Source organism: Schistocerca cancellata, chromosome 2 (genome assembly GCF_023864275.1).
Source record: "Schistocerca cancellata isolate TAMUIC-IGC-003103 chromosome 2, iqSchCanc2.1, whole genome shotgun sequence".
Lineage (NCBI taxonomy): Eukaryota > Metazoa > Arthropoda > Insecta > Orthoptera > Acrididae > Schistocerca > Schistocerca cancellata.
In genome coordinates, this window is record NC_064627.1 from 1117324481 (window position 1) to 1117348578 (window position 24098).

Here is a 24098-nt window from a genome sequence, read left to right on the forward strand (position 1 = left end):
TGTGACAAAAAGTAGTTCACAAAGTAATTAGGGATTGTGTAGCTGTAAGAATGTGGAGAGTAGATCTAGTACCACTAACTTGACAGATTTAACATCCAGAGATAAAAACATCAATTTTTTAAAATATACATTTTTATTTCAGACGGAACATGAAGGAAAAGTGTTGTGTTTTGCTTTGAATACAAGAAGATTTAAATTATGTGCTGTAACAGCAGCAGTATTTGAGTGAAGAGAGATTTGTGTTGTTGTCATCCACATTTAGTTAGTAATCTACAAACATGACATCAGACATTATCATTTTACATTGAATCCCCCTTTGATAACAATTCAGGATAATTATGAAGTCCATGAAACACTTAAACGAATTGGTATAGATATATGGCTAAAAATAACAGATGATACAGTACATGAAAGAGACCCTCTTGTGTGTGTGTGTGTGTGTGTGTGTGTGTGTGTGTGTGTGTGTGTGAGCTAATTAATTTGGTAAACTGCCAACAGGGAGACTACCGACTATGGTTGCTGAAAATGGTGCCAAACTAGGCAGACAAAGCATTTTGTGTGCTGGAGTTTTTCTGTTGTCAGTCAGTAGTGATTGTGCCAAGAGTATAGTGAAGTGGTACAAGAAATTGAAAGATGTTGGTTATTTGTGTGATGCAAAACATTCAGGTTGATTAGGAATGTAAGAACAGACAATGGATTGTGTGTGTGTGACACGATGCCATGAAGTCTCACAACTCTACCTTTCCCAAGTTAGTGCTGAATTGAAGATCCCACAGTCAAAATTGTACAAAATCCTTCCCAAGTTATTAAGAGTGAAACCGTACAAATTGGAACTCCTGCAAGTCTTAGGCCATCACAATTGATTGTGCATCTGCAGTTCTGGATCGATATCCAAAACCATTGTGGAAATAATGACTGCAAGCAAATTAATCTTTTGGGAAAGATCAATCTATGCTACATATGAATATGGAGAACAGAGAATCCACATGCAACTGTCCAAAAAGACAGTCTGTATAATTTTCTTCTTCGCTGAGAGATTTGTCAGTGGCATCACCTATCTCGACTTGCTGCAATTGTGGCTTATGCCCCAATGTGAAGCTGATATCACCGATATCATCTTTCAGTAAAATGGTGACCCACATTTCTAAAACAGTGCATAATGTTACCTGAATGACACATTGTCGTTTCAGCGGATCGGCCATGTTTTGGCCACTGTCTGACACTGCTTGAGTGGCACCACTGTCACCAGACTTAATGCTTTGCAGTTGTTTCTTGTGGTGTCCTATCAAGGAAGTTCTACCTCTTCCAGAGAACCTTGAAGACTTTTGACTCAGCATTGCAGTAGCTGTTTACCATCACTTCTTGTATGCTGGATTGAGTATGGGAAGAATTGGGCAACCAGTCAGATGTGCATCATGTGACAAAATGTGGTCACACAGTACATTTATAGACAATGTAAAGAAAATTATCTTTTATATACTGCATCATTTGTTACATTATGTGGATCATTTGTCATCTGTATTGATGTTTTGAAATGTTTCTTGGACCTTATAATAACTTGTACATGTGTTCAATTATTGCCTCTTGTAACACATTATTTCAAGGATGGGAAGGAATACCTTCAGTACCAAGACATCTCATTATTGTTCCCTTGATAGCGGTTACATTAGGAAATCATCACACACAAACACAAACTTTCAGTTTCTCATTATAGTTATAGAGATCGGTGTGGCATGTGGGTGGTGGAACTGAGTTGGCAGGTGTCAGGAAACCAGTGATCAGTGGAGTGGTGACTGGATGCATGATATAAGTCTGATGTATCATCATAAAAATATCATTGTTAAAACATTCATTGATTATTCATCAGCTACAACAATTGTGATGATAACTTGGAGAGGCCAGCATCCCCTGGATGGAAACAGTAGACGGCCTTCTAAGAGGTACACTCATCAGCATGCAGTTCGGTGGCACACAGCATTGTACAGCTAGTGGGCTGACGATGCCATTGATCGGCAAGAGTACTGTCCACAGCAGCGGGCAGCCACTGCAGTGCAGACGAGGACAAGCCTGGAAGCACATGAGAGAGCACACAGAGACACACCGAGTCATGCCGTGGACCTAATATGTTTGAGATGACTCGCAGAAGCAGCAGACGCAGTGACCAGGGAGTTCGCCCACACAAGTGAAGGTAGCTCAGCAGCTACACTACCCTGAGCTCCAAACTATAGGCCGTCAGGTGGCCAGTGAGTTGGAGGCTGCTGAGTCCACAAGGCAGGGTGAGCAGCAGGGTTGCAGGTAGCTCAGGGCATCTACTGGTGATGCACGTCATGGTAAAGTAAAGAAAATGGTTATATGGTCATGAAAATAATGAAAAAGTAATGAAATAGAGTGGGATGTCATTGCATATTTATTTATTTATTGTGATTATAGAAGGTAGTGCAGGTTAGTGCTACCTCCAAAAATCTTGTATCCTGCAGTCCATTTAATAAAAAATAACATATATAAAGGTTCACCAGTCGTAGCTATGTATAGGAGAGTTGTATGTGCATTTGTGCAAGTCTTGTTAGCGCGATGCCTCCTGCTGCAGTTTGAAACAGAAGCAGATGGAGAAATGTTGAGGTGTGGCATTGTTAACGCAGGTCTATATGATGTATACACACATAGTGTAAATGTCGTGTGAACTGTAGCTCCGCCTAAGACACTGCTGCCATCTAATGTGTTGCTGGAGGAGTGTTATTTAGAGCACCTGTTTCCTTAATTCTGTTCACTCCCTTTTCTATATAAATCTCTTTAAGCTGCATCTTTTCTGGAAAGGCAACTTTGAACAGATTAAGCATCATTTAGAAGACAAATTCCTTTGTCCAGAACTTGAGTTTCTTATATCATTATCAGTTGGACTTGAGTTCTTATCTAAATGTCATTCAGATGACTCACTCTTCCTCTTTTTATACAAAAGTGTGTTCAGTTTAATGTGTAGAATTGCTTCTCAGTTCATAAATATAATTGTTATGGAAAAATTACTTGCTGTTTTTGTTGCCAAAGCATGTAATGTAAAACAAGTCATGTAGATATTGGAACTGGTGCCACTGCTGCAAGAACTATGCGGAAAACAATATTCTTATTTTCGAAAATGAGTGCACAGGTATTTTGCAAAGCTTGTATCTAAAACTTGCTGAGAAGAGTCCTTTAAAATTAAAGATTTCAAAGGTGTTCATCACCTGAAACTATGCAGAGCTCCATTTTGAAAAATTCTCGAATGATGATTGCATTGGAAGAATTTCTGTCAAAAATCATATGACTCCATCAACAGCTTACGTGATGCAGAGAGAGTATTTTAAACAACATGAAAAACAACTGAAACAGTTCAATCCTAAGGAGGACAGACTAGATCACTAGTTGATGAATTTACTATGCAGTGTGAAGCATAATTTTATCAAGTTCATACAGAAGCTGCTATGTATGTTTCATGGAAATATTGAGTTACAAGAGGCTTGTTGAAAACTTAGAAGATACAGTTGTTGCAGAGAGAACTGCTTACAATACAATACAATTGCTATATGGTTTACTTAATAGAGAGAAAGAACTGAGTGTGGACATTACAAAATGAATGATACTGGCTGTGAAGAGTGTTTCATCAAAAAGAGTACAAGGCTTAAAAAAGAAGTAGTTTGATGAAAATGAAGTGGCCAATCTCGTAAAGGAGAGCGGTTCAAGAAATAAGAGGCCAAAGATAAAAAAGGAATTATTATACAAAGAAGCTTGAACATTGAATCTTTTACTGTGAAATTTGACATAAATTTTGTATAGTCATACCCCATCACAGATGATAGTTGAATGTTTTTATAACATTTGATGAATATTGTGACATTATTTGTGTTAACATGCAGTTTAGGTTACACAAGAGTTATTACATTCATCTTTCATGTCACGTGGATTTCAGATTCATTAAAAAAATGTTTGTTTCATTGTATCAGGCACATGTTTGAGAGATCACAAATTGAACCAAAGAAGTAATGGAAAAGTCATGAATTTGATCTTCAGAAAATTAGTAGACACTCTGAGAAGCAGCAGCAGAGTCTGGAGGTGGAGACTTGTTGGCCCATATAGACTTGCAGTCCATCATATGTGCCCCCTCAGAGCTGTTGGCTGGCAGACTGCACTAGTTGTGACTAGAGATGAGGAATATTTATATGGGCTTGTTTGCTAAAGCATTTGTTTCTATTATGTAAGCCATAACGGAACTGTGGCTGAGATGTGTAGCATTCAGGCCATTCGTGCTGCAACGGCTCTGCCATTCTGGTGTATCAGTGCTGTTATGCCTGTGTTTCTCCTGCTTGGCAGTAACATTTGGTAACTGTTTTGGTGCCTTGGGGACAGTACTTGTCATATTAACAGGAAGCCCCTGGTGTAACTTTGCCTGGCCAGCCAAACAGAGCTGCTTCCACAGGCTGTTGCATCAACAATGGAAGGTGTCTCAATTTTACTCAGTCAAACCAGGTAAATTATATGTGACACAAGGTAATTGTTAAGTGCTGAGTCCTGAATGTGGAGTGAATGATGAAGCTCTATGAAAGCAGCAATTTCCTAAATAGTACCATATATTTTACAGTAATGTTGTGTGGCATGTTGGCACATGTAGCAGTATACCATAACATTTCTGTTTGACATCACTGTGAAATGCCATAGTTGTGAAACCCCAATTCCTTGAGTAGTGGCCATTGTAAACAGTATGAATCCTGTGAGCCTAATACATGGTGTATCTCCAAGAAGAGAAGTGTTGCCATGCTTTTTTGCCGATTGTTAATTTTTTTCATAACCGCTATAGACCAGAATTTATATCAGTTTTCTTTCTTTAATCCTGCTCTTGCCACGGAACTGAGAAACCTTTTCATATTCATAAATTTCATTCACTCTAACAGCACATACATCTGCATACTCTCAGTAGAGGAATTTGATTTTTGTGCCTAACTTCCATGGTTTTATCTTTCCTTATATGTAGCAGTTCAGTAATTCACAAATACACTTTGTTGGAATTGTTCCTTCTCACTGAAGAGGTTTAATCTGTTCATTGCTTAATCATAATCCATTCGGAAAATTACTTTTATTCAGGATGATTAACGAACTCGATTTCCCCTTTGATTTGGATTTTGTGCATCTGTTAAGAGTAGTTCTCTACTGCAATAAACATTTTATTTCCTTGGGGCCATTTTATCAACCATTAAAACATGCTGAAATCTCCAGCAGTGATGTCAGTTTGTGAGAAAATAAATTATTGATTACCCCTTCATGTTTTCCATTAAGTGCTGTTAATCTGTCAAGTGGATAGTACCATATATTTCTTAAATTTTAAATGTACAGTGTTTTAGTTGCTTTTATGTATAAGATTTCATTCCTGTAATGTAAATAGTATAAACATAGGTGCTCTATCACAAAAGAAAATCATTTAATGTAGAAACTATGATTTCAGCATAGTAATCTAAAATAATTAAATATTTTATTGCTAGACTATATATTTGATATTATTTTAAGCACAATGCTTTTTTCTCTCCTTTCCATGCATCCGTGGTATTGCATAGATGGTATGCAGTAATTGTAGATTTTTGTATTTTCATTATCTTGATCTTAAAATTTAGATTTTAATGAGAACATTAGACTAGTGCACACTTTATTTTGAATCTTGTTAAACAACTCATTCACTATAAACATGGATGGAAATAAGAATGACATTACACAACCACAAGTGGTTGTAAAGTTGTGTTATGGTAGTTCCACCATAGTGATGTGTTTTGTGTTTAGATTTTACTTTTTGGACATTTATAACCAGAGTTTGCAATGAGAACAGGGTCAGTTTAGAGATGTAGTACTTATAGAAGTACAGCTCTCTGTTTGAGTTCCACAGTGATTTACAAGGCAAGATCTCACTGGGAATGTCTTCCTCTTTTGTGAGAATTGCCTAATCAACCTTGTCACTATAGGGTCAAAGATTTTAAGTGAAAATTGAACTGTAGTAAAGTTATAACTTTTTTAAAAAGAAAGATGATGAGACTTACCAAACAAAAGCACTGGCAGGTCGATAGACACACAAACAAACACAAACATACACACAAAATTCAAGCTTTCGCAACCAACGGTTGCCTCATCAGGAAAGAGGGAAGGAGAGGGAAAGACGAAAGGATTTGGGTTTCAAGGGAGAGGGTAAGGAGTCATTCCAATCCCGGGAGCAGAAAGACTTACCTTAGGGGGAAAAAAGGACAGGTATACACTCGCGCGCGCGCACACACACACATATCCATCCGCATATACACAGACACAAGCAGACATTGTGTATATGCGGATGGATATGTGTGTTTGTGCGAGTGTATACCTGTCCTTTTTTCCCCCTAAGGTAAGTCTTTCCGCTCCCGGGATTGGAATGACTCCTTACCATCTCCCTTGAAACCCAAATCCTTTCATCTTTCCCTCTCCTTCCCTCTTTCCTGATGAGGCAACCGTTGGTTGCGAAAGCTTGAATTTTGTGTGTATGTTTGTGTTTGTTTGTGTGTCTATCGACCTGCCAGCGCTTTTGTTTGGTAAGTCTCATCATCTTTCTTTTTAGATACATTTTTCCCACGTGGAATGTTTCCCTCTATTATATTTATAACTTTTTATGTACACAAACTATTGGCAGAGACTTTAGTTAGGTAAAGACAGTGAACCTTTGGATTTGTTATGTCATGCTAAGTGAAATTGTCTTTTAATGAAGTGTCATGCTTTAGCAGCTTCAAAATGCTGTACTTGTATTATCAATTATTCTGATATTCAAACAAAGAAGGGAGGTGAAACTGAGCTGGCAATATAAATCTTTCGTTCTTATAGATGGGTTGCCATCAATAGCGTCATTAGCCTTCATCCCGTGTTATACTGTGAGGTGGGGATGGGAGTTACCTGGGATGTAGGTGCAGTCAAGTGATCCAGAACTGTGCTCCAAGCAGCCTTTGATTTTGTTACAAAGGTGTTGGGTGTGTGCTAGCTTGTGCAGAACTTTCACACAGTTCTTCTCTTTAAGATATCAGAGCATAGACTCTACTCATAGACTTTTGTCATGTGTTAGCTCAATGCGGACTTTTTACTCATGAGAATAACACAGAGATGTTAGCATGGTGAATGACTCCCACAGACACTATTTTGGGGCTGGGTGTTTTATGTAAATCTGCCAATACGAATATATTGTGATTTTGGGAACTACATTTTGGTTTGAAAAACAGCTAGGTTAGATTTTGCCAATGTGGATGAGCTGCATGTTATGGTAGTTATTTGGTTTGCAAAATTTATAGTAGTTTAGGAAAATGCAAAAGATCATGGAACCACTTCATACATTTGTGTTGGCTAAACCCATTTATGGGTACAAGTGCCATTTTTAGATCTATAATAATTGATGCAAATTTATGTAAATTCTTCATTATTGACTTAATTACTTAGTGAAAGTTGTCGTCTGATTTGGGAGAAAATAGGTTAACACAAGTATAGCAATGAACAGGCTTAATGGTACAAATGGTGAAAGTAATTTTGGTTGTATTTGAACAGTGATTACAATTATCTTTTATTATTTTCACAGAAATTTAAAGATGTTACTCCAAGATCCTGCTGCCAGTCTTTCTAATTTGTGATGTCAACATACCTGATTAGCTCATTCAAAGTTCCCTACCTTGTTTTGTTAATAACTTTTAATCAGCACAGTTTTCAGGAAAATTAATTACACTAATGAAATCAGTGTACTGAACAGAAAAGCCTGAATAATGAATTCAAGTGAGGCAAAGGTATAATTAAAGTTTTGATAAATTTGAATATGTATTACACAAGCGTTTCTTAAAAGTTAAAACTGAGTAAAAAATTAAATATTTGTAGGGGTGCAACAAGAACAAATGGTTGGATCCAGTTCGTTCTGTTTCATGCCTATCATTACCAGCTAATGAAGACTATTTCATGATGTAACAGCGATTGTGCTGAAGGTCGCGAATGGGAAATACATCCAGCCGAAAGGAACATGTATTACAAGAATAACTAACACAGTAGACATGATTTTATTCTCGGATGGGACTTCTTGCAGGCATCACAAGCAGTCATGGACTGTGGAAGATCAGATCTCCAGATTGACAAAGCTGTTCCAGCTAACACACACAACAAAGACTGCTCTGTGCGATTCTGTGACCATTGGAGATGTTGTCAACAAGACAAGAATCGGTCATAGTTGAGATGCATAGTTCCATTATGAAGCTTTTGTCAGTTGCAAAAAGGATGTTCACAGATAATGCAATTATTTGTTTATTGATGTTGGAAGTAGGGAATGGCGATAAAATAGGGAACTTCAGAAAAAATTGGTATTAGATGTAGTAAATGGGACTCGAATAGGCCTGTCATTATGTTAAGTCATCAGATACAAACTACTCAAAATGACAGTTACTTTTCAGGTAACCATTTGAAGTGAAGTGAGCATGTTAAAAGAGGGGGGGGGGGATATGGGGAAGTCAGGTAAATCTTGTATTGCCAGAAAAGTACAAAGAAGTATATTTAAGTTGATGTAATGACACCACCATCAAGATTAAGTATCATCAGATACATGTGAAGAATGAACTTGGTTTGAGAAAGCAAAACCTTTCCTACTACAAGTTAGACTAAATTTTAATGAAAATAAACATGCAGACATGGACATTTATGGCACCAGCTGCATGCATTATTTTTATTCTGATGAATGAACAACATAATATTCCAATGTGAAAATTGCAACACTGTGAGTGTGTATGTAACTGAAGTGAGTTCTACATCACAGATAATGTGTACAGAGACAGTTCTTACATGCAGCAGATGAAGTTCAAGTTCAGTCGATAGACACATTGAAAAGTGAGAAAATAATTCCTAACATTTGGAACTATTAGTTACATCCTCAAGGAGAAAAGAATGGTTGCTTGGGGAAGGTTAGAAAGAGATGCTTGTCACTGGGGCGCAAGGAAGACACCTGTTGCAAGTATGATAAAGGAAAAGAAATATTTTTTTAAATTGTTTGCTGTGTACCTGTCACACAAGTTGTGCCCTTCTCATCGTGAGGTCTGATTGACATGCCCCTCCTTTCTAAATTTTACCACTATTCTTCCGCCCTCCCTTAGGAAAAAACTAATAGTTCCAAAAGTTAGAAATAATTTTCTCACTTTTAAACGTGTTGGTCGGCAGTACTGGATCTTACCTTATGAAGATAGGTATGACCAGCCTTTGTGTTTATTTGTAATGTTATAGTTTTCCCAAGTAAACTATCATTTTCATGAGATTACACACATTACAATATGCAAATGATTAGGAATGCAAATTGTATGCTATATCTGTCTAGGAGAATTCCATGTGGTGTGAAGTACACATGTGCTGCGATCACTGCCTTTAAATAACATTCAACGAAATGTGAAGTTTTGGATATGATCCTGTTTAGTCTCCCTTCACGTGGTTTGTCTACAAGTCAACATCGTATCAACAGTGGTTGCTAGAGGACTGTGATGAACGAGTTGCTAACCAGCTACAGTCCACAGATGTTTGGTGAGAGAAGTTTATGTGAACATTCAGGCCTCGGTTCGGGGTAAATACTATGATCTGCCACTTAGGGTGCTGGTGAGGGTGTTTGTGTACTCATTACAGGCTGAGGAGTTTGTGGTTTCTAGAGAGTGTGAGGCTGATGCAATGGCAAACGTGCCACAAGTCCAGCGAACAACAAGTGGATTGATTCATCAGTACAGAGAGGTTCGTATCCTTTCTGGTGCTCCAGCATCTAGCCAACATTGTGGACAAAGCTGTTAAATCCGTTATAGCCATGCGAACAAGGAGATGTTTCCTACATTCTGTGATCACTCTGTGTAGTCTAGTTCTGGCTCCTCACTACACACAGTTGTCTTCTATCCACTGCTTCCACAATGCATCACTGCTATAGCAGTGTGTATTGTACAACCCATTTCCAAGATACCAATAATTGTGGGCTGTTTGACCTCAAGTCATAGGTTGATGAGTCGTCGTTGTAGCACTTATCTTTCTAGTCATGCAAAAAAGGGTTTCTACATGTACATCGTCTGAAACATGAATCCCTTTTTGCTGTGTAACACATTCTTTAAATTTTGCTTCACTCCTACCATTCTTTCTGGGTGTTGTAATTTCTACAAATGTGTTTGAATATATTGCACATAAAATCTACCATTTCATTCATCATATTTTTGTGGTACAATTGCATCTTGTTATACTTTTTCAGCACTGAATGCTAAAGCAAAGATTAACTGTTTTTCAGCATTTTTGTGCTGCTCAGCATTTTTGTCAATTTTGTCTTTGTCTAGAGTTTTACTTATCTGCTTAAGCATTAATTTCTCCAAGGACAGAATTTGTTCTTTATGAAGCATGGAAAAATATTTGTGCTACAACTTTATTGTGTGCATGTTGTTAGATATTTATCTAGAAAATTGTATGTCAATTCAGTATTACAAATTTGATAAAAATAATTTTTTGTGTAATTGCTGCGTAGAGTGAGATAAGTCTCTTCCAACTTTGTCTTGATTTTTTGTTCTCTTTTTCTCCACTGCAGTATACTGTCCTTTTTTCAGGTGTAAATGAAGAACTTATTGACACAGTTCTGCTACCTTCAGAGAAGCCAGAGACTCGACACTGGTACAACGTTCTTCTAGTTGAGAAGCTCATTAAAATTATATCACAAGCATGCCAGTCAAGTGAGTAACATTTTATTTTTTAGTGATTAATATTAGATTTTAAATAAGAGACCAGACAGACAGTGCTGATCTAAATCATCTGCGAGAAGAAAGGTCTTGAATTATTTGAATGGAAGAAAGAGAGTGAGAACAATGCGGCTTGAATGTTAAACTGCTGATTAATAATGAATGTTTCACATTACAGTAGACGATAATTATTCTTATCTTTGCTGATACAAAGAGTGGTACTTTTGAGGGGAGAAAAGAAAACTAAAAACCGTAATAAACAATGTAATTGATAATGAGCTGCTCAAAACAAAAGTTGTCCGCAGCTCGTGGTCTCGCAGTCACGTTCTCGCTTCCCAAGCATAGGGTCCTGGGTTCGATTCCCAGCGGGGTCAGGGATTTTCACCTGCCTTGAGATGACTGGGTGTTTATGTTGTCCTCATCATTTCATCATCGTTCATGAAAAGTGGCGAGATTGGGCTGAGAAAAGGTTGGGAATTTGTACAGGTGCTGATAACCGCGCAGTTGAGCGCTCCACAAACCAAACATCATCATCTTCATCAAAACAAAAGTTCTATCTTCAAGAGAATCGGAAGACAAAAATAATGTAGAGAGAGATGATTGGCTGCAGATGGGTGATAGAGGAAAAGGAAACATTATTGTTACTGAAGGGCTGGGAGCTTTCAAACCTTGAGCTCTCACATCATCCATGCTGTCAGACAGTTGTGTGTTACTGCCTTTTCTTTTGTATATTTTATTTGCTTTGTGTACTTCTCTCTCTTTATTCACTTTCCATTATGCTGGGCTGCTGTTTTGTACACAATTATATTTTTCTCTGACTAACCACTGTTTGTGACTGCACTGTAACCATTTTTTTTTGTATTGTAAATATTATTTGTATGATTGCGTTGTACATGTCCAGTTTCTGTTTTGAGTCATACATTTATGTTTATTCGAGTTTTTACAGTGATTAGACCCACACTTTTGTCTTCACTTTCTCTGAAGACTATACATCTATGTATTTTCAAGAACTTCATTTGCATTGTTTTGTATGTTACTTTCTATGTTCCAAGTGAATATTATTTATATATTGCACTTTAATTATAGCTTATTTAAACAACCATTTTCAGAACTCTAGTTGTTTCATGTATTTAGCAACAAGGGAACCTCAAGAAGGAAGTTACACATTATTATGGCAGACCCAGTAACTTTTATTGAAAGCTGTGCTACACTTCAAAGTAACACTGGTATTTTTCAACATAGTCACAAAATCTCTGTACACTGTGGTCAAAACATTCTACCAGTCATTTAATTCCTAGCATCACGCACGTCTGTGTGTCCTCAATCAAATTGCTGGTACCATTTCACAATGGCTGTATGAAACGTAACATTTGGTTCATATACCCCCAGAATAAGATGGTGAATCTATGAGCAATTTATACATTTTGCTCACATGAATTGTACTATCCCACGTACCTAAACTCTGAATTGTGTTGCACCTGATATCCATACTTCAGCAGGACTTTCTCTGCAGGAAACTGGAAATATATACTCTCTTCTGACAATGTGCCACTCTTGTTGCACAGTGGTCTTAGTAGCATGGGACAACATGTGTAGCTTACTTTCTGAAGTCCCTACATGTATGTCATGATTCTGGTTTAACAGTTCCTGTTGTTGAGAGAGGGAGGAAGAGAGAGAGAGAGAGAGAGAGAGAGAGAGAGAGAGAGAGACTTCCTTAACCCTACCTTCATATTCGAGAAGAGAGAATTTTTTGTAACAGGTGATCTGAGACTAATGGCTGTTAACTACAGGATTCATATAACAGTACATTTTACCTTAATATTATAGCTACAGTGCTTACTATCGCCGTGCCAGCACTGAAAAGTTATTAATATCAAAAATTTCCTTGTAATATATTTGCTTTGATGTCCGTATTGCAGTCTTTAATATTTTACAGCATTTCTTGTAATGTGCTGTTGCATCAACATCAGAACTGTTTCGGATTGGAAGATACAGTTTTCTTTTTGTTTTACAAGATACCTCTATTCCTTGAGTAATCTACGGCTTCTTTGTAGACTTTGCTCTAGCCTTGGTTAGTTGTGGGGTAAATAAGGTAAACACTTTATTAGCAAAAGTGTTATATTTTTCATTCATGCCATGAGCACTGTAAACATCACTCCAGTGAAGGTCTCTGAGGAGTGTCCTAAAATAATCAATTTTTGGCTTATTGATTACCCTCTTGAGTTCAGATTTAACAGATCTTATATCCTGTTCAGTATTAACATTTAGCAGAAGGAACTGCATGTCATGTCTGAGAGGCCAATGATTATTGGTTTTGTAATATAATTTTGTTTGTTGGACTTTTCTATAAAGATGTTATCAATGGCTGTTTGCGAGCAATTGGCTGCCCTCATCATCATGATGCTGTTTGTCATAAGTACCATCATGAATATACCATCTGGTGAAATTGTAACTTGTTTTACACTGCAAAACTATATTGCATTGAATTCACCCACTATGGAAAAAATAAAAACTTGTTTACTTCCTTCGTTGGTGTAAGATGTAATTTTCATTGGAGAACACACAACACTCCTTCCAAATGCCAAAAATGTGTGCGGTTAAAATTCCATTGGAACAAGGAAACTGATACATTTTTTTCCTGATATGAATAACACTTGTTTCTATATATATTGACATTTGTGAAATAAAGCCAGTCTGTTTATGACACCAGATTTAAAAAGGGGGAAAAACAGTGACTTGTATCCTATATAGGCCTGCCGGAGTGGCTGTGCGGTTCTAGGCGCTACAGTCTGGAACCGAGCGACCGCTACGGTCGCAGGTTCGAATCCTGCCTCGGGCATGGATGTGTGTGATGTCCTTAGGTTAGTTAGGTTTAATTAGTTCTAAGTTCTAGGCGACTGATGACCTCAGAAGTTAAGTCGCATAGTGCTCAGAGCCAACCATCCTATATAGTGATAAATTATTATTGTCGACACACTGCACATCTAGGCATAGCTTGCACAAACAAACAGAAGGGAAACATCAGTTCATTCTTTTTTACGCTATGTTATTTCATTTATAATCTTTTAACACAGACAGTCTCACTTATTTCCATTAAAACAATATACAGTACAGAATTGACATTGCCGTAACTGATAAAAGTTATATCATATGTCAGGATTAAGTGTTCCCTGACATTGCTTTAATAAACCTTTTTTAAATTTCCTTCACCAAATGTTCCAAAATTGTTGTGGGATCATTCTGTTTTTGAAGATGGTATGTATTTTGCTTCAAAAACATCAGTTGCCATGTCATGGTAATCTTTCTCAATAACTGTGTGCTATATTTTGGTTGAGATTCGTAGTAAGTGACAGTAGAGAAACAACTTTGTTGTTCATTGAGCATTGATACAAGTTGATGATTTATAGTTGCATGCAGCTGCTGAGTTTTCAGATGACATGAAGATGGTATTTATTTAATTTTTTTTTTTTTTTTCAGAATTTTATTTTTGTCTTGATTTGTGCAGATTTGCTGCATCCATTATTCTGAAGCTTGATTTGATAATTGCAGGAGTTGATTCTATTGGACATAATATGCCTTGCGTTTTTTCAATCTGCTGACTGACAGACTGGCTTAGAAATAAATAGGGGGACCTACAGATCAACATGGGATCAAAATCGTAGTGCAACTTGTAGTTATTCACGTAGATGAATCATTGCCAGAGGACAGGGCAAGAGTAGTTCTGGGACTGTACAATGATTGTGGCCCAAATATTTATGTAGCATTTATTCACTCAACAACTGTATGCATGTATATTAACGTAATCATTTAAAGTCAAGATATTTCACTGTAGAAATCCATGAATTTATGTGGATGTCAAAGAACTCAGAGTAGGCAGAGCAAACCTTAGAGTACTTGTTATTGTTGTTGTTGTTGTTGTTGTTGCTGTTGCTGCTGCTGCTGCTGCTGCTGCTGAGCTCCTGCAGTAGCTGCAATTCTGAATACTTCCACAGTTATAGTCTTACAGAGAGCTTTACACACTTCCAATGAAGTGTTTAACCACATTTTCGTATTTGGTTTGTACATGTCCTGTAGCTGGCATCATTTTACATAAATGGTTGGTCTGAGGATTGAAACAAACTTCTGTGTATACCTATAGGGCACATGATACCTGCTAACACTCATCATTGTAACATGCAGCTAATAACATTATTTTAGATTACTGAGAGAAAAAATGCTAAAGAAGAATGCAAATAAACTAATTTGTTCTGAAGTGATACTGCAACATTATCTTCTAGTTGCTGAGCTTGTGAAATGCTGTATTCATTCCCCTGACCTGTCCACAGCTGCAGAAAAACCAGTTCAAACTTTACGAATAGCAGATTACATTATGCAGAACTGGATAAAAGTTTAATCAAATAATATGCTTTATGATTGGGCAGACCTTGCCGTTTCTCTCTCTCTCTCTCTCTCTCTCTCTCTCTCTCTCTCTCTCTCTCTCTCTCTCTTTCTTTCTCAACCTGTATTTCTTCTGGATGAAATTTTAATGTTCCCACACATTTCATTTATTCTTCCTGTAGTTTGGGAACGAAGTTTCTCGCGGCGGCACTTATGTAGTTTGTCTGCTGCAGCTGCTTTCTCTTCAGTGACTGTTAGAAAGGAATGTGGCTGAGACTGGATTTACTCCTTGAAACAGTCAGCTTTACAACAATGTGGACAATCTTCCTAAGCTCAAGAGACATTTGCTTGCTGGCTCTTGAGACAAATTACACAATGAAACTACTTACCAGTCTTCCCTGCACCTCTTAGCTTCCTTTATGTAAGTCATTACTACCGGAAAATGAGACGAGAATCCTTAAGTTAGTCTGATTTACTATTTGGAAAAATGTAAACATACTTGGAGGGAAATAGAGTGCTGCATTTTAGATCTTTCCTAGTCCCTTTTTATAATACTAAGGAATGCTATATTGATACAAAAGAACCAGATTGGTTGCATTATTAAGGAATTATTTGTCAGAGTGTATGAGTACATGGCTGTTTTTGACATTGGACTATGTCCTTATACTAGGAAATATATCAAGTTATAGTGTCACAAATAGATAATTTTATGGTCATCTATTTTCTGACAGATGTTGCACACATTTTCTAGATGATTCCAAGAACATTCTATAGTTAGCTACCTGTACTCTGTCACCAAGTAGACTGATTTTGATTAACTTATCAAGCTTAAGGACACAGTTCAAATTCAAAAAACAGTTGTCTGCTAATATGAAAGTTTTTTGGTAATGAAAGGAGCTTCATCTTTTTGTGTGGACGTAGGACATTCATAATCCCTAAGAATTAAGCAAATACACCATGAAATAATAGATGTTTTGGGTATGATTCTATATTCACTATGTTGTTATTGTCTATACTCTGTAGTCTGACTTGATGCAGGATAACTACTGCAGCCTATATCCACTTGCATCTTGTTATTGTTTTTATGCTTAGACTTCCCTCTATAATACTCCTCTCACCGCGCGCGCATGCGCGCGCGCCCACACACACACACACACACACACACACACTTACTTCCCTCCAATACCAAAGGGATTGGTGCTTGTTGCCTGATTATAGCACCATATTTCAAAAGCTTCTATTATTATCTTTTTGAATTGTTTGTTGTTCCTGTTTGCTTCACCACCATACAAGGCTACATGCTAGACAAATATCTTCAAAAAAGACTTCCTAACACTTAAATTTAGATTTGATGTTTACAGATCCTGTTTTTCGGAAATGTTTTCTTGCTATTGCCAAGTTGTATTATATATTCTCTCTTCTTCATTCCATCATCTGTTATTTTGCTGCCAAATAACAAAATTCATTACTATTTTCAGTATCTCATTTCCTAATTAATTCCATCAGCATTGCCCAATTTAATTTTGACTACATCCCATTATCTTGTTTTACTTTTCTCAATGTTCATCTTACAACCTCTTTTTCAAGACACTATCAATTCCGTTCAGTTGCTCTTCTGACTCCTTTGCTGACTCTGTTAGCTTTGCAATTACTATATAGCTACAAAAATCTTTCTGATCACAGGAAACAGGAATGGCTTCTTGTGTGAAAATGGGCTAGTACTAATGAACTCATTAGATGGCATACTTGTTATTGGGGAATGTCTAAACACACCCATATAGAAATGCAGTAAGAACTTAGTTTTCCGTAAGTAGGAGTAGCTTATCATGTGCTATTGGATGGTGTGTGTGAATATTTTGAAATGGCATCCAAGCATTATGGACACTTGTAGTATTATTGTCACATATTTCATTTATACTGTTGTAAGATATGTAGTTGTCTAGAGAACATGAAGGAAATATCAGATAAAAGGAAGTGTGTCTTCTTCACTTCCCCCAGTTTTCATATTTTCACTTTGTTATTTCATCCTGTTAAGTTGTATGGTAATCATTAATATCGACTTTGCAGTATGACCCAATTTAACTTTCTCTTATACTTATTAAATGATATTGTTACTCAACTTGTTTCTTTCTCTGTATCTTCAGATAGTCGAATACGACTTGTGACATTGGAACTTAGTATTCGCTTACTAATACAGCTAGTGATGAAGAATGGACAAAGTTTCCTCCGTGATGGTCACCTGGCGGCAATTGAAGGAGCGAAAGAGGAAAGTGTTGCTCTCCTGAGAAATTTTTATAAGGTATACATATTGTTGATAATTCTACAGTACATTTAATTTCCTGTTGCAGAAAGTAAGAATTATAAAATTGTATGTAGTCAATTTTTTTACTTTTAGTTTTTCATATTTTGTCTTGTGGTTCACCATTTAGGTGTCAATAACACAATCACTGTTTTTAATAGTATACTGTGGTCACCTAAAGTATTTTATGAATGATTTATGACATCAATTGAGGTTTATGCCAACTGTTGGTAGTGAGACTATAACACAGTCACAGTCGTTTATTTTGTTTAGAAATGTAATTTTCCATGTGGCATTTGGTCTTATCATTATCATGTTACTAGTTATTGTTGCTCATGTAGTGGTTAAATAATCCAGTACCATTATTTGTTCATTGAAAATGAAGTAGCTGGCTGCTAGTAATTTTATTTGGGTATTTGGAATACTATCTATCCACTTCTATAACTGATGAATTAATTGCCCTGTGGAAAATGTACTTTATTCTGTTTCTGGCAATGAGTAAATTACACGATAGTCTAATGTCACTGTTCTAAGCACGAATATGTCAACACTCATATCTCACAACATACACATGAGATAATTTTGAAAAATCGTTTGACTTTTTGTAAGAAAAAATTAAAAATGTATAATTATGTAAGTACTTTAGTGGCTCAGTGGTATGAGACTGTAAATTATTTTAGCAAAGATGTACGTATTTATTGATTTTACCTCTTAAGGTAAGCTAAGCAAATATTTAGTACCTACTATTTCAGTAATCACTTTTAGACAATGTACTGTTCACTCGACCAATATGCTGTTTCGTAGCTGAACAGATGCAGTTTCTATTTTATGCACAGTAATTTAGTTTGTTTTCACATATGAGGGTTGCACAGAAAGTAGTGCACCACTTATTTTTTCTCATCCGAAAACAATGCTATGAATGCGATATGTTACGTATGTATTATTTGATGTCTCCTGAGTGTGTGTGCCAAGTTTCTGTCACTTTCGACAGATACTGTAGCTGCAGGACTTTCATAATGGCATCTGTAGGTGATTTACATTACAAGCAATGTGCCATCATTGAAGAAATTGCAGAGAAAGAAACTGTGGGGAATATTTACAAGCGCTTGTGCAAAGTCTATGGAGCATCTTCTGTAAACAGATGTACAGTTGGTCAGTAGGCACAGAGGGTGAGGTCATCAGAAGGCATTTCAGCAGAGCTCCATGATTTGCAGTGTTCTGGGAGACCATCCACGGCTGTCACATCTGACATGTTGCAGCAAGGTGATGATGTCAGTTGTCTGGGCCATTAAAGGATGCCATTCATGGAAGACATTTTGAGAATGATGAGGAGGTGATTCACACAATGAAGCACTGGCTTCATCCCCAAGACAAGGATTGGTACTGACAGGGTGTACTCACCATTGTTTTGCGCCGGAGGAAGGACATAGAATGGGATGGAGATTACGTGGAAAAATATGGTGTGTAGATGAAACACCATTCTTTTGTGTGTGTAATTTTTGTTATGTTCAATAAAGAATTGTTGAAGAAGAAACGTGCAGTGCATTACTTTCTGGGAAGCCCTTGAACTTCTGCAAAGAAGTGAATTACACCTGTCTTTCCTACTTGTAGACTAGTGTTTACTAACTTAACCTACTCTATAGGTTTTTGCGTAAATGTTAGTGCATTATTTTTGTGTGAGCTGACTTCGGAGCATTACATAAATTAGAAGTAGCATAGCAGCAGATCTTAGATTACATCCAATAACCTCTGAGTTAATGTTATATTACTTGTGATATAGACAAAAATTCATGAAATATGGAAAGGGATTGTGCCTGTTGTGTACAGATGCAGAGGGAATTGGCTATTGTCTGTAAACAGCTGGAAGCTGTGTTGGCCACAGCCTGGGATCCTTGATGTCACAGTGCCCTCTGATTTGCACATCCTGACCAGTCGACCAGGTAGCAACTGGTAAACAGTGGTGGGTTGCAAATCTTTGAGCAGAAGGCAAAAGTGGGTACTGACTGTGCATGGCTGTCCTCTTAAGCCTTAAAGCAGATTTGAGGTATTGCTCAATGCTGAAAAATACATCTGAGCCAGCATGGGATTCCTCACCTTTTGGGACTGCTGCCAATGTTCCTGAGAGGTGTGGACAAGTGCAGAGAGTGGGATTTCTTGTCATTGGTACCTCCAGTGTTATACATGTGGTGGAGCCCCTTAGGGAAATAGAGGTCATGTCAGGAAAGAAGGCCAGTGCCTACTCTTTTAGGTTGCCAGAAGGTGTCATCCGAGATGTCGAGGAAGCTCTGCTGCCAAGAGTTAAGTGCACCGGGTGCACAGATCAGTTTAGTTTCCTACAGACAGCAGCCTGATTTGATGAAGGTAACGAGTGCCTCTCATGGACTGGAAGCAGAGCTAGCGTTTGCAGCATTATTTCCATAACCGATTGCGGACCTCTGGTTTGGAACTAAGTGGAAGACTTAAATTAGAGGCTCAGACAATTCTATGATGGTCTTTGATGCGAATTTTTCTATCTCCACTATCAGATGGACCCCCTTTGACAGGTCAAGCATGCACTACATGCAGGAAGTGGTTACTAGGGTAGCAGAGCACATGTGGTGTGCACGTGTGGGCTTTTTAGTTTAGAGAAGTCCCTGCAGAGACCTGATAAGATTCCTTATGATGCCAGACAGAGTGGCATTCATTGTAGCAGATTGGAGAAAGTTTATGTAGTATTAGTTAATTACAGGAGCATGTATGAAAAGGTTTTAACCTAGTGTCCCTTGTTATGTGGTAAAAACTGGCTAAAACCAGCTGTCAATAGTAGTGAAATTATAAACCCAGATTGAAATTTGTATCACTGACGTGTGTTTATAGCCATAAAAAATGTGGTAACATGAAGAGAGATTAGTGCAGGTTCAGAATGAGAAATAATTTGTGTGAAGATGAGTGTTAAGAGCTGGATTAAAAGTGATCATTGGATGCTTTTGTAGATCCTCTGCCTCAGCATTAGTGGTGGTGTAACATTTGTGGGCAAACTTGAAGAATATTTCATGTAACTGGTCAAGTTAAAATTTTAGGTAGAGATTTCAGTTTACCAACTATAGACTGGAGGACTCAAGTGATTAAGGCAGATAGTAAGGACAGGGAATCACGTGAAATTGTTCTAAGTGTCTTCTCCAAAAATTACTTTGTGTAGTTAATCAATGGACCGACTTATGGAAGTAACATCTTACAGCTACTGGTGACAAAGAGACTGAAGTTTTTGACTCAGTTGTTGTAGAACAGGGAATCAGTGATCACAAGACTGTTACAGCCTTACTGAATATGACTGCAGATAGGAATACTAAGAAAGATAGGAAGATCTTTGTGTGTAGGAAGACCAACAAAAAATGGATTTCAAATTACCTCACAGATCAACATGAAAATTTCATCTCCAGCACTGACATTGTTGAATGTCAATTGAAATACTTGAAGAGTATTTGCAATACATTCTACATAGGAATATCCCAAGCAGAGTTGTGAGATGCACAGAAAGGCCTATTTTGGTTTGACAACAGTGTTAAAAAGCTACTGCGAAAGCAAAGAGCTTGACTTCAAATTTAAACATAACCAAAGACTCACAGAGAAACAAAAACTGAACTATGCCAAAATTAGCATAAGGAGAACCATTTGTGAAGCTGTCAATGAATTCAAAAGCAAAATTCTGCCCACCAACATGACAGAAAAGTCTAAGAAGTTTTGGTCTTATGTTAAATTGGTAAATGGATTGAAGCCACAAGCCATACATCGTGACAATAATGGCACTGAAATGATTGATGATGCAGAAACGGCTGAAATACTCAAAGTCCTTTACCAGAACTGTTTCACAGAGAAGGATCACATTGTAGTTCCTCCTTTAAATCATTGCATGAACATCAAAATGACGTACATCGAGATAAGTGACCATGAGATAGAAAAACAATTGAAATCCCTCAACAGAGGAAAGACCACTGAACCTGGTGGGATACCAATAGAATTCTAAATAGAGTATGCGAAAAAACTTGCCACTCTTCTTGTGGCAGTACTGTAGGTCTCTGAAGGTGTGAAGCATTCCTAATTATTGGAAATAAGCACATGTCATTCTCATTTTCAAGAAGGATCCTCGAACATATGCATAAACTGTAGGCCTATACTCCAGATGTCAGTCTGTTGTTGAATTTTGTAACATATTTTACCCATGCATAGTATGATATTTGTGAAACTGGAAATCTCCTCTTCAGAAATAAACATTGATTTTATAAACAATGATCAGGTGAAACCCAGCTTGCTTTGTTCATCCATGATATACAGAAAGCAGTAGATGCTGTGTTCCTGGGCTTCTGGAAGGCGTCTGATACCATACCAACCATGTAATTGGATTGAAGAGTTTTTAGCAAATGGAACACAGCACATCTTTCTGAGTGGGGAAAAGCCTTCAGACTTAGAAGTAACTTCATGCATACCCCAAGGGAGCGTTATAGGACCATTACGTTGAACAGTGTATATAAATACCTATTACGTAATGTCTTAAGTTTCATGAGGCTTTTGACAGATGCTACAGTTATATACAGTGAAGTCACAGTGCTAGAAAATTGTAGCAAAATGCAATAAGAGGATCAACAAGGAGTTGCAGCTGACCCTCAACATGAAGAAATGTAACATATTGTATATACATAGATAGATGCATTATTATGTGATTACACAATTGCAGAACAGTAACCGGAAGCAGTTGCTTACATAAAATAGCTAGGAGCATGTGCATGGAGCTATTTAAAGTGTGATGACCACATGGAATTAATTGCAGTAAGGCACAGATTCATTGAAAGTATACTCAGGAAATATAGTCCATCAGGGAAGGAAGTACCTTACAAAAGCCTCGTTTGACCAATACTTGAATGCTGCTCAGCACTCTGGGATCCATACCAGATATGACTAATAGGGGAAATAGACAAGATCCAAAGAAGAACAGCAAGTTTTGTTACGGTCTCGTGTTCAACCACCTCCATGGGCAGATGCTCCAAGAGAAGAGTTCTGCATCGTGGTGTGCTTTACAGTTAAAGAGTTCTGAGACAATACGTTAAGAGAAGGGTCAGCCTATAAATTGCTTCCTCCTACGTATCTAAGATTAGATGGGTAGATCACATAACTAATAAGGAGGTATTGAATAGAATTGGGGAGAAGAGGAATTTGTGGTACAACTTGACGAGAGGAAGGGACCAGTTGGTAGGACATGTTCTGAGGCATCAAGGGATCACAAATTTAGCATTGGAGGGCAGCGTGGAGGGTAAAAATCGTAGAGGGAGACCAAGAGATGAATACACTAAGCAGATTCAGAAGGATGTAGGTTTCAGTAGGTACTGGGAGATGTAGAAGCTTGCACAGGATAGGGTAGCGTGGAGAGCTGCATCAAACCAGTCTCAGGACGGAAGACCACAACAACAACAACAACAACATGTATCTCTCATGGAAAGGCCATGAAGATAGAATTAGAGAAATTTGAGCTCATGCAGAGCCTTACCGGCAATCGTTCTACTCACAAATAATTCGCAACTGAAACAAGGAAAAGGGGGAAGTGACACTGGTACGCAGTGTGCCCTTTGGCACACTCTGTAAAGTGGCTTGCAGTGTATAGATGTAGATGTCGCTATAGAGGTAGATGTAGACACACACAGAAACTAGTCACCGATGTTTTACATCATAAGTGACAGTGAAGGTTGTTCTTTTATAATGCAACCAGCCTCAATGTTAATGTTGTGTAACATTAATTCATTTGTGTTGCATTTCAAGCCACTAGTGCTTATCATCTTAAGGAGTACATTATATTTAAAAAGTTTATATGGGGGCAATCCTTCGTTTATGTGAGCAATGATTCCTGTGGTTCTTGTGATCACATATTCATCCTGTTGACTGCAAAAATTAGTTCTCCTGGGAACTGGAGGGAGAACTGTTAATGACCTCTAATTATGGATTGAGGGGACTGACTGAAAATAAATTATAATAAAACAATGTAAAGCCAACACATTGAGAAGAAAAAATAGTTATAATGAACAGTGAACTTGTAGATACATTTTAATTTTTATGTTGAAGGCAACTGCAAGAAAGTGTATGGAAAGCAATAAAAATAAACAGAAGTGTCAAAAGGGTCTAGAATACATTCAATAAAGTAAATAAGGCATTCAAAACAAAGCTTCAGATGTGTTTAAAAATAAAAGTGTGCAATAGTTGTGTATTGCCACTTGTAACTTACTGGAGTGAGTCATGGATTTTAAATGTGAAAGCTATTTAAAACCAAAGGTTTGTTCAGTGATGATATAGAGATGCATATTGGGAATTACTGGGAGAGAAAACAAAATAAACAAATTGGTAGAGGAACAACCTGAATGGAAAATATATAGATGGACCAAGTACGGTATGTTCTTTGTTGAATTCCAAGTGGAGAGTAGTGACTGAGAATTTAATAGTCTGTAGGGGGCCTATATTCAGTAGTTGATGCCACATTGCTGCAGATGATGGTCATCACAAGGGTCATTGAAAGCTCGAACTGTTTTGAACCCACATTTCAAACAAACATGTTAGTGTCTGCTTTCCCTTACCTTTTTCCAATATTGACTTGAGTTCTGAAAAAATTGTTCCTCTCTTTTCCACTTTTTGTGGCATTCATCACTTTTCTGTTTTTACTGTTGTTTGCT

At 37.4% G+C, this 24098-nt stretch overlaps 1 protein-coding gene across 6 annotated transcripts in view; it reads left to right on the plus strand.

Moving 5' to 3' along the window:
* The window catches only part of LOC126163154 (protein CLEC16A homolog), a 212618-nt gene that overhangs the window by 89738 nt on the left and 98782 nt on the right, over positions 1-24098 (plus strand). For all 6 annotated transcript variants that reach the window (XR_007535169.1, XR_007535168.1, XM_049920088.1 and 3 more), the window contains exons 11-12: positions 10605-10727; positions 17255-17409. Coding sequence is in view for 4 of the 6 variants with exons in the window: in XM_049920088.1 (XP_049776045.1) it covers positions 10605-10727; positions 17255-17409 (278 nt within the window). In the remaining 2 variants the exon portion in view is untranslated. The remainder of the gene's footprint in view (positions 1-10604; positions 10728-17254; positions 17410-24098) is intronic.